At 34.2% G+C, this 12,531-nt stretch overlaps 1 protein-coding gene across 4 annotated transcripts in view; it reads right to left on the reverse strand.

Annotated features, from left to right (window-relative positions):
• The window catches only part of SEMA5B (semaphorin 5B), a 3,270,261-nt gene that overhangs the window by 648,529 nt on the left and 2,609,201 nt on the right, over positions 1 to 12,531 (reverse strand). For all 4 annotated transcript variants that reach the window (XM_044062778.1, XM_044062776.1, XM_044062777.1 and 1 more), the window contains one exon: positions 6,132 to 6,417. In XM_044062778.1, coding sequence (XP_043918713.1) covers positions 6,132 to 6,417 — 286 coding nt within the window. The remainder of the gene's footprint in view (positions 1 to 6,131; positions 6,418 to 12,531) is intronic.

Genomic DNA, 12,531 nt, shown 5'->3' on the forward strand with positions numbered 1-12,531 from the left:
TAAGAGCCACCCCTATGCACTAGGACTAGATGCAAGTAATTAGGGAAGAAACACAAGACAGCTGCTGACACCATTCCCCACCTCCACTCCAAAGCCATCTAACTTCTGCTTTTAAACTTGTTTGGCAAACATAGAAAGGATGACAGAATTAGTTTTTTAAACTGGGGGCTGTCTATAAATCAATGAAAGCACATCAAAGACATCAATCACACATATGTAGCTGTCTTTGCTTTAAAGAAAATTATTCCTGACTCTTATTTCTCACAAATAATATAATTGTAGCCAGACTCAAACAACAAAGCTGCAGCACATTAGGAATGAACAGAAGAAAGACGTTCAAAAGGACCTGATGTAAATTATATTCAGAAAACTATACCAGCATGTGGTACCTACATTAAGCTTTGTACGCCTTCTTCAATTGCCTGAAAGGACAAGCTGAACTTTTACATGTCTCTTACCGTTTCACATTTCCACAGCTCTTTAAAGTACAACTGCATAAAAGATACTGGGAAAAAAGACATGTTTGCCCTCATATCTTCATCTTTTTCTGTAACACTAAGGTTTGTTCATCATTCTGTTTAGTATTTTAATGTGCCTTAACTCAAAAAAGGCCGAATGGTGATTTGCTGTGGTGACATAAATTTACTTATAGCCAAGGTACTTTGTTGTCACAAAGAAATGTGTGTGTGTTCAAAAGATGACATTAGAGAGGCAAAACCTTTTCCCATCCTGTGGTACTCTCCATTAACTTAAACTATGACTGATTTCCTGGAATGTCAGTTTATTTAATGTTACCCTTTGACATCTGTCAGAGGTCATCTTCTAAACATTTTAAGGTACACTTGAACATTAGGCTTGAAACGGAAGTTAATTTATAGAGTTTTTTTAAGTGAAAAATGAGTTCATAAATATATAAGTTCACAGGCATACTATCATGTTTCAAAGTAAAAGTCCTCCTGTAGTCTGTAAACCTCATTCTCATTCGGCACTTGGTTCTGGCACACAGTTCTGTCTGCATTATGAAGCTGGTCATCTGTGACTGGCAGCTGAAATAAAAAATGCTGACTTCACACTTTGTACCTAATTTAAACATTTTTCATTGGCTGTAAATCAGTGACATAATTATTTTGCTTTCTTGTGGCTATAAATGCCCTAGATATAGACACTCCTCACCTTTTTACTGGTTTGACAAAAAAGAGTGATCATATACTATAACAACATTCTGTTTTAAATATTAGAGGAAAACAACATTAATTTCATAGAAAACCAACATCTATTTATTTATTTATCTCTTTTTTTTAACTGGGGTAGCCCTTCTCCTGCTATGGCCTGTTTTCAGGGAAGAATTTAGGTGGCATTTGTGGCTAAGGTAAGTTGGGTAGGGCATTGAGAAATTCTACTTACTGATTCAGTGGGGCTGGTTTCCAGCATGAAGGTGCAGTGAACATGAAGGATGCTTATAAGTGGGATAGAGATTGATGGAATGGATGTATCATAATCTCCATGGGTAATAGAAATGCAATTACAAATATCTAGTAAAGTTGTACATCAGGTAGTACGGCTGAACATTTTCATATAACCTAAGAAGGACATTGGTAATCAGAAGTAATTTGTAATGATGTTCTTCAATGACTGGGAATTGAAATGAGGATTAGTGACAAAGAAGCTAAGCATGGGACAGGGATTATTTAATTGTTATACAACTGTTTTGTTTTAGATGTAAAATACTTCCACCAACAATCTAACAACAAGTCCACTATCTTTTCAACATTAACAATAAAAAAAGAATATCTACTAAAAATAAAACAAATGCAAAACTTAAAAACTGCCTATTTACTAAGCACAACAATGTCCACCATGGTGGATATCATAATTAAATAATGGACCTGCTAAGGGAGATGTCTTGAAATTTTCATTTAATACCCAACCTGTCAGGAAATATCACTGGTATACTCAGCCAAGGAATGTCTCTAACTCTCAAGGTATTCTGGTAAGCTAAGCAATCATTGGATTGCCTCTGCTTCCATAGACTTTAATGGAAAGGCTCTGTTTTACAATATTTAAAGACTTTCTAAGAAGCTGACAGTTTTAGTTGAAGTCAGTGCTAGAGTAAACGACTGGCAGTTCTTATAGTGACTAATGAATACTTGTGTTTTATGATGCTATTTTTAATCACAGTTAACAGTTCAATTTACTTATTTACATATTACTGCTTAAAGTTTGTGTTTCTATTTTATAAATATTCATCTATAGCATCATGGGTATCCGTTAAGTTATTTGTAAGTCTTCATGACTTCACTAGGGAAAATGAGGCAGACACCAAGATCTGCTCTCTGATTCTGACTGCTTCACCTTACTGTCCCTCTAGTGCCATGTAAAGCAAGTGTAGTTACTATCTGGCTTATGCTCTCACTGCCACAGAATTCCTGTGACTGAATTTGTCTTAGCTTCTACTTTTCCTCAGTGTCACAGATTTCATACTACAGACATCCAATACTTTGAAAAAAAATAATGTTTAAAGTGTACACTCATGATTTTTTTCAAGTCCATTAAGCCCACATTATAGTATGACTTCCCTCTATCCTCCTTTTATCACATTTCCCCACAACATCTCCTTGTTTTGGACCCACTTTACCATTCTAAAAAAAGCATTAACCCCATTCACCCCAAGCTGTAGCTAATTCACTTCCTAAAAATGTTAATCCAACTGCCCATGTCTAATTTGTTCAGATCATTTTTCCATCTTCAGACTTTTACTAAACTTCATCTGGATTACTATGTTGTTTCTTTATTTCTGTTTGTTATTCTGAGGCCAATAATTGCAATCTTCAGATATTTCTGCATTTAGTAGTAACTTCTGAATCCAAACTTGCAGTATCACAGTGTATGTCCCCTACTCCAGGGCAGCAACCTCAACTTTTGTATAGTGGGATAGCAGGGATGTAAGGACATAGTACCCATGTCAGGATTTGTAATGGGCAGGACCCTGAAAGAATAATGAAACAACATGTTTTATACTTTACTGATCTTCTGCTGAAATCACACATTAATATTTACTTTTACTGCTATGACACTCGAGTAAGATAGCCATGATTTGTTTTGAATATGTATTTTTATTTAGATGTTTTATTGAATTTTCTAAACAACAAGAATATAAATGTTTGCTAATACTGTATACCGATTGTGCCTGGGATATGGCTGAAAGGTCCATCAGGGATCAATATAACTTCCTGTTTATCAAACTCCTAAATACAGTAACTACAAATAACCACATTGCAAACATATTTGAAAGGGTTCTGAAGATGTTTAGAATTAAAACAAAAAGTGCTTAATCAAATCATGCTTTGCAGTATATTATTTTTCATGCTCCAACAATGATATTTCTTTAAGTATACTATTTGATATGTATATTTATATAATGTCAATGTAGCTAATATTGGCAATGCAAATGTTGACACTTTTCTACACATGTCCCAAGCAATAACTGCAGCCCACACTCCCTGCTAAGTATATATACTAACTCTGGAGCTCGAACAACAACAGGAGAAAGGGCATATCCCCCAACCCTGGGAATTGAGAGATCTTATGCACCCATCAACCTTCTGTTTGGTCAACCAAATTGTGATGACTAAACCAATGCTGACTAAAAGCAAACTGAGTCATATTTGGTGCTTCCATAACTAAATGAATAAATAAATATATATGTATGTGTGTGTATCTGGATATGTATGTATGTGTGTGTCTATATATTACTCTGACCTTATGTAGTTTATTACCGAGAACTTTGACTGAAAAGCCATTACAAAAGGCTGTCTACACAGAAATTTCCTACTTGACATATAACATATTTCTGGTGAATGCTGACTCAACCATGTCTGATTGTAATATCCGATGATAACAGTTTAATTTGTCTCCATTTTAATTTGATGATATTAACCATATTGTATGATTTACTTCTGTGTGGTAAAAGTTAAATTTCCCCAGGATTAAATATCCCTTATATCTTCCAGATGAACAACATGTGGCAACCATCCTTTATTTTTACATCTGTCATTAAGATGTTTGTTAAGCCTCTACATCCAGTAGGAAGACTAGATTACCATAGCACAGAATATCAGAATACAATTATTTTCCCTACAATCAGATCTAACATTAAATGCTTAATGAACATTAAAGCAAAATAGAGCTTGGGTCCAGACCACATCGCTGGAATATTCTTGTGAAAATACAGATTAGCAATATGTCAGTACTGCTTCATGAATTTTTAAATACAAGCATGAATCAGCAAAAATGAAAAAAGGCAGTGGGCACCCAGTGTAAAAAGAAGGGGATAGAAGTTTAGTATCTTACTGCAGACCCACAATTCTTATGTCAAGTCTGTGAAATATTTAAAATATGTATTATTTACATGCCTGCTTTGCATCATTTTGCCTACAACCATAACAACACAAAACAGGATTTGAATCTCTTTCAGTTATATATTACTGTTAATAAAGCATTGACTTCTGTGCTTCAAGTACAAGTGTTGCACTTGGAGTTTTTGAAAGCATTTGACAATATTCCTTAACTGATTGCCATTTGCAGGTTAAGAAAAATAGCAATGATGCCCTTTGTGAGATCTTGGATAGCAGACTAGATGAAGGACAGAACTTTAATTGAAAAGATCCAAGAAATGGTCAAATAAAACAACAATTTGAGCATGCCGCAGCAATCTGTCCTTGGACCATTTCAAATTAACTCCTTTGTTATGCTGCCCAAAATGTGCTGGGGAATGCAGACTTGGCATGGTAGTCTAATTCATAACTGACTATTCCACCTTGCAGAAATAACTTAAGTGAGTTACATGCCTGGTCTGTAAACAATCACTTGAAATGTAACACTATCAAGTTCTCCATATGCATTTTGTGTAATAAGTTATGTTTATTATTACAATCAATCAGTAATACTCTTCCAGAATTTGAGACTGCATATAATGACTTACGAACAGGAATGGATATAAACTTAGTTTATATTAAAATCCAGGTAATATAAAAAGGTGATGATTTCCTATTACATGAACTGCTATCACAATAGCATTAAACTCAGCATCAGCTCTGATTCCCTTATTTAAAACATTCATTAGACCCATTAATTAATTGTAACATTATTCTTCAGGCTGGAATAGGATAAAAAGATAAATATTTTTTGATCTGCATATCTGTGGACTGCAGTTACCTTTAAGGACAGACTTGTGCATTTCCAGTTATACTCAGCATATTATTCAGGGGTAGCTTGATTAATTTACATAAAATCTGGACTAAAACTGAAAGCTTAGCAATGCATATTATTATCATAAACCACCAAAGGTTAGGGTCTAGGAACCTAGAACAATTATTAAAAAATGTTGTGTTATTTGCTTCAACAAAGTGTTATTATTTGCACTGACATGCCACTGCAGACTAAAATAGGTGACCACTAGCTCTATGCTCAGCTACAACTTTGAATAAATGTAAACACGTCCTTAATAGATTAGCCAAGTGTCCTAAATATAAAGCAAAGGAATTAGAATACAAGCACCGTGATAGCCTAAAGGAAGGCTTAACAGCAATATATTCTATAGCTGTAAAGTGCTCTGAAACACAGAGACAAATGTGCAAGACAAAATATGATGCTAGCTGCACACATTTGTTCAGACCTCGCTATCACCTCTGCCTCTTTTATTACTTTGTTCCATGACATTTTATGGCCTCCATCAACTGACATTAACAACCAAATGAAGTATGTTAAAGAATAGACACATATGAAGACGATACTGGTTCTGTAACATGTTAAAAGTGAAGGGCATCTTGTAAGTCCATTCTGTTATAGTCCCTTTAATTAGAAAAGTTGCTTCTAGCACTAGAAACATAGAATGATAAAGTACACTCCATTTTTTTTGCAAAATAACACTAAGAAAAACCCATTTGCTGAAAGGGTGGAGATTCTGTAGAGTGCTACAAAATTCATGCCTCACAAGTTGGAGAGTTTTTTTTATGCTATATTAATGATAATAATAGTGATGTATGGGTCCTCAAAAACAAAGCGAACCAACTGCTCACACACAGTACAGAACAATAAGAGAACTAATAAAAATGATGCAGTGCATAACTTACACATTGGTGGTAAATATTCCATAGATCAGGTCCTGTTCTGGAAGGTAGTACGTGCTTTGAAGCTCATTATAATAAAAAGGGATCTCCCCTGATCGTGAGCAGTTAAGTCTTGCTTTCATGAATGTAGTCCATGTATCCTCTAGCAAAAATCTCCCTCCAATGTCATTTTTGCAAACCCTTGCAACACGTGAGTAAACAGTCTTCCCACAATCATGCTCCATGGCATTCTCACGGAAAAAGAAATAGGTAAACAATCCAATGTCATATGCCGCCACAAAATTTGGTTCTGAAAACAGACAAAAAGAAAAAAAAAAACAGATTTTATTTTTAAACTTATTTCCCTGTTCCACTTCCTACACCATCTGTTGTATTAAAAAATAAAATAAAAAATGTAAAAGAAAATATGCTCATGAATATGTGCATATATATATGCGTGTGTGTGTGTATAATACAGTTTTATTTTAATGTAAGAAGGACATATAATTCATGTTAAAAAGTATACAATGTGGATATAATGAGAATTTATTTACAGCTCAGAGATTGATACTCTCTTCATTTGCACATCAACAGCGGGTCTAGCACATGCTGTTCCACATGAACAATGCAGACATTCAGCCACATGTACCTTTTAGACAGGTTTTCTTTAAGTCATTTGTATGAAGAGATCTGCAAGTTCTGCATCTCTTCTGTTCCCTACAGTCAAGTTGAATGTTAGCGCACCTCAAGGTAAGAACAAAATAAAAATAGGACAAATAAAACAGCACTTACAGTGACCATGTAGCCTCTACCTGAATTTTCAGCCAGTTTTTAATTTTCAGAATTTGGCTGTATTAAATTCATCTGCACACCCTGCTTCCATCCACAGTAACACACAGATCCAACAAACACTACCTATATGAATCATTTACTCAACAGTTTAAGCTGGTTAATCAAGTATCAACAGTCCCATCATTGCCATTTAGTTTACTCCTATACCTCTGACAAGCATCTGCATGTGACCTGCAGCCCATGTGCAATGAATGTTCTGCTGATGTCACCTGCTGCAAATTCCTAGGACCACATTCTGTAAATCACAACTATTTGACGTTCTCCTTGATACAATAACCATTCTGTCTCATTTTGTGGAATCCAAAAATACATTCTACAGTGCTTATACTCAATGTACATGTTAAAATAATGATTTTACTCTCTCTCTCTCTGTTCTGGTACTTCACATACACAATGAAGACTTTCAGTCTCATTCACTATCTTGGCTAATCTCATCTCTACGGTTGCTGCTTCCCAGATTGTGCTGGTTATTTTGCAGAACTACCACTGTCAGGTCTTCTACAGATTAACTACTACTACCCAACTTTTGATTAATATTCCTTTAACAGTACACCCAAAGTTCTACAAATCCTTAATACCTTCTATACTCCCTGCTTAGATGTTCACATTCATCTTTATTCATTCCAACCAGTAGGTTACCCTGAATGTGAGGTGGATGATTTTGTATTTCATGTATTCATTATTAGTTGTCATGTTCTTGATGATCTATTCATGAATTTTGAACACTTTCTCATTTTATGCCAACTGCAAGAGTATTTAACTAGCTACACTTCCTGGTGTCTTTTCAGACATACTTGCAAATTCATTTAATCCACACACTTACACAAACAGAATTGTTAAAAATAATTGGCCCCAGGACTAACCCTTCGGGTACCCGGCCTGTTGCATCTCTTATCTGCCTGCCTTCCAGTGATCAGTTAGTGTTTTATAACCTTTATGCAGTTTCTGACCCAATTTATCTGCTTGCATCCCTTACTTAACATGCTGCCACTCTTCAGCATGGGAATAAAAGACTGACACAGCTGAAATGATATGTTTAACACCCGTGTGCATCACTATGTCTAACCAATTCAGTCAGTAAACTAAAGACTGTGCCAGGCTGACAAAAGATCATTTTAGGAAAACCCATAGCACCTAAGCTCTACCAGAACATTTAATGGAACCCTCATACATTTTTTCCTTTAGTCTGTCAATGAACTGTTAATAAGCTGGTAGTGGGTACACACCTTAATTCCTTTCAACTTCATTTACCTAGTTTGAGAATCTGAGGAAATTCCTTAAAAAGCTCCAGAGTGTCAAAACTAACAAAGTAATATGATTATTATTTTGAATTTTTAAACAAAGCACCATACAAGGCACATACAACAGTAGAGTCTATGTTAAATGTTCAAACATCCAAAATGTCGAACATTACATGGTCGAGACCAAATGTTCGACATTTGGATGTTCGAACATTAAAAAAAAAAAGAAAACACAGATAAAAACACTAACAGTGTAGGCAGGGGGGCAAGCCGCCCTGCACCCTCCACAACCTCCTACTTAAATATACCAACTCCAGGACCGCACTTCAGTGCAGAAAAGGGAAATTCTCCCTTTCTGCACTGTACAGTGTCATTGAAAGTCTATCTTTGAGCACTCAAAATTTTGAACATTTGGTCTTGACCATGTAACGTTCGTAATTTTGAGCGTTCGAAGATTTGAAAGATACCCCAAATAGTACTATACATATCCAGTGTAAAGTTATATTTTGAACACTATTCCAGCAATAGAGTCTTCTAAGACAAGTTATGGTGAAATTTCTCTCAAGAAGGATTTAACAGGTACTCTTCTTTATAAGAACTATAAAAATAAAAGGGTTTGAAACAAAACTTGAAAGTATGCAAGAAAATACTTTAACACAAACAGATAAATGGATCTCTCAGATAAAAGTAATGGAAATTGCTTTAAATGATATTGATGAGAGAGTGAAAAAAGAGGAATCACACAATGCATTTTTACTAAAATGAAACTCTTGACTTCTTAACAAAATAGAAAATTTAGAAAACAGATAAAGGAGAAAAATAAATTCAAATGTTTGGTGTTGCTGAAAAAAAACAGAGGTATGTTGGCTTGTTTAACAAACTATATTCCACAGCTTTTAAACCTACAAGAGTATCATTCATTTGGGATATAAAAGAGCTCACTGAGCCATTGGAAAACCTAGTCTCAGAAATCCTACTAACCAACCAAGGGTCCATTGTGGTGAAATTCTGGTTATTCCCATATAAATAACTTGTTCTCAAAACTGCCTAGTCCAACATAATATATGATTTGACAATGATTATGTCCATTAATTAATGTATTAAAACAAAATAAATTCCAGTTATATCATATAATATTAAAAATGTTTCTTTCTACTGGAAACAGGATTTTCAACACAACTCACCCCTATAAGTGAAGAAATGAACTATTCAGCTTATACTTTGAAGAGAATTTTGGGAAAACATTGCAGGATTGAAGATAAAAGCAAAAAACAGTCTCTCTCTTCTGAAACAACTTTTTCAATGATATCAGTAGAAAAGGAAAAAGGGACTTGAATGGATTTAAACAGCATATAAAATGTTAATAAACTTTAATGAAGGTTCATGTTCAAAAAGTATTATATATAAATAGCAAGGCAACAAATTCTGGAATTGTATAAGGTAAGAAAATCTTTACTCATATGCTCTTTTAAATATTCACTACCATAGCAGTTTAAATACCACCTATATGAATAGACAATGAAAAGCATTTATTTCAGTTAGCAGGGATTATTTATTTAAAACACTGGAAACTATTCAGTTTTCCAAAATAATTTATTCAGCTGCTTCAAAATGTTTACAATTATAATGAAATATATGGAATAAAACAAACTAAATCTTTAGAATTAAAAGAGACCAAAGAAGGATGCCCTTTATCTGTATTATCATAACTGCAAGTGAGGTTTTGGCACAGACAATTAAAATGAACACTAATATTTTAGGAATAAAATTAGGGGAAAATCTAAATAAAAAATAATGTTATCTGCAAATTATACCATATTGACAATAGCCAACTTTAGGCACAACAATAATACATATATGAAAATTGTTTTGAAAAAATCTCCAGTCTGTTCAACAATAATAAAACAAAATCTATTATATTCAAAAAAAAAAAAAAGATATAAATGCTAGAATATCACTAAAATACAATTTCATAAAAAATCTCTAGAATTAGAACATCTGGGAATAATTCTTAAAACAACAGTTGTGATAAAATAAGACAAAACTATGGTAATATAACAGAAAGAAAAACTTAATTGGGACTTGGAACAGTTTTATATATCTGAAGACAGACTACAACTCACAAAACTTATCTTACTACCACAAATTCTATATACAATTTGCACAATTGATGTTATGTTGAAAAAGAATCTAAAGAAAAAAATCAATAAACTTCTTTTAAAAATGTTATGGTACCCCTAAAGACCTAGAGTGGCTCATATACATCACATACAGTTTTGGGAGAAAGGAGGAATGAACTACCAGATTTGTAAACATATGCACAGGGAACAAATCTCAAAATAATTTTTCATTGGTTAGGTAAAAGTTATTCACCTCATTGGAAAGATTTACATTGTCACTGATTAGTATAAACAAAATGACAATTTCTTCCTCCTGCAATGAAAACTCTAGAGAACTAAATGTTGCTGATAGCGTGTATTTATTTACAATTTAAAATTAATTCACTATCAAAAAATCATAGTTTATTAACAAAATACATAAACGGTTCAGAAACTTTATAAATGCCTTCAGTCTACCTACACCCTTCAGTACAAAATAAATCCATCAATTCATTCAAATTTAGAAATATTGAAATATTGGAATAAAAACAGATGCATTGGATGGTGTAACTGTTTCCAGAGTATATGTTTGAAAACATTATAAAAAAATCAATACTGATTATAATCTAGAGAAATAAATTGGACAGGGATTCAAGAGCTCAGAGAGAAAGTAAAAAAATGTTTGGCAGGAATATAAATAAATAATTACAAAGTATTATTAAATTTATAGAATAGTTCTGTCAGGTTACATACATGGAAACAAATCAATTGAATCCTTATTAACAGATTTATGAAAAAATATATAAAAATATATAAAGAAACAAATGAAAAACACTAACAGTTTGCATTTCAACAAGACAATAAAGATAGATTTTAGTATTACATTTCTATTTTTATGATATATCAGGAGAACTTCAATAGCTCAATAGATTAAATATTTGTTTGGAAGTGCATACACAGGACTCTCCCTGCAGCATAAGTGCTGGTCTCTCTGATCCCCAAAAGGGGAATTGTAAAATTCTGTGTGGCTCTAAGTGCATACAGACCTTTTCCTCTCCGCAGAAGAGACAAGCTGATTAAACCCACTCCCTCCCTCCTTCACTGCCAAGTGTCAGGGCTGTCAATCAAACCCCAGGCACTGGTTCTGCTCGACTTAGTAAAACATATTTAGTTGTACAGTAGTTAGAGAAGGCATTGGTACATTATGAGAGAAAGACAGAATACAAAATAGCCCACAAATGTACATATATATTTAGAAAATAGTGTCAATGTACTTGTTTCAACCCAGCCAAATCTTATATGAGACAAAACTGTATGGTTGAAGAGAAGAAAGAACTGATGTGGTATTTAACCCAGAGTATCACAGCAGTTACACTGTAAACTTGTTTTGACTCAGCAATAGCTCCTAGTGGTCCTGCAGAGTGGTGCTAGCAGCAGAGAGATGAAAAAGAGTGACTGCTACCTGATTTAAGTATTTTTTACTGCTATTACCTTTGCGACTGTCTATTCTCACCGGAAAGTGAGTTAAACCTGCTCTTTTGCCTGTTTTAAGCTTGATTTTGCAATTAATTCATACCTGCACTAAGTTTGTCTTTTTGTTGAATTTAACTGTTGAGGCTGCTCACTCAAGTGCGCTAGCCTGTGTTAAGTATTTACTGTGCATTTTCTGCTGTTTGTCTTGTAAAAAAAAAATGAAAAACAAAAAAAAAAATCCTTGTTTCCCGCCTTTCCTGACCTAGAATAGTCCCTAATACAGGCTTTGCTGTATTCTGGACTTTGGTATAGTTCCTGTATTGCCCATTTCCTTACTTGGATAGAGGGGAAGCTTCTTTGTTCACCAGTGGGAGTGGGGAGCTTTGAGCAGCCTATCTGTCCCTGGAGGAGTGATCTCAACACAGAATCTTGTTGTTTATTGGCCGTTTTGGGCTAATTTCTAGCTCTTTCAAGTCCCCTGTATAAAAACGCGGTTTTGCTCTTGTTCCGACTCAGCAATAGTTCCTCGTAGTCCTGCAGAGTGGTGCTAGCAGCAGAGAGACGAAAAAGAGTGACCGCTACTTGATTTAAGTATATTTTACTGCTATTACCTTTGCAACTGTCTATTCTCACCAAAAAGTGAGTTAAATCTGCTCTTTTGCCTGTTTTAAGCTTGTTTTTGCAATTAATTCATACCCGCACTTTTAAAGTTTGTCTTTTTGTTGAATTTAACTGTTGAGGCTGCTCACTCAAGTGCGC

The sequence above is a fragment of the Protopterus annectens genome, chromosome 2.part1 (assembly GCF_019279795.1).
Source record: "Protopterus annectens isolate FY-2018-M chromosome 2.part1, PAN1.0, whole genome shotgun sequence".
NCBI classification, from domain to species: domain Eukaryota; kingdom Metazoa; phylum Chordata; order Ceratodontiformes; family Protopteridae; genus Protopterus; species Protopterus annectens.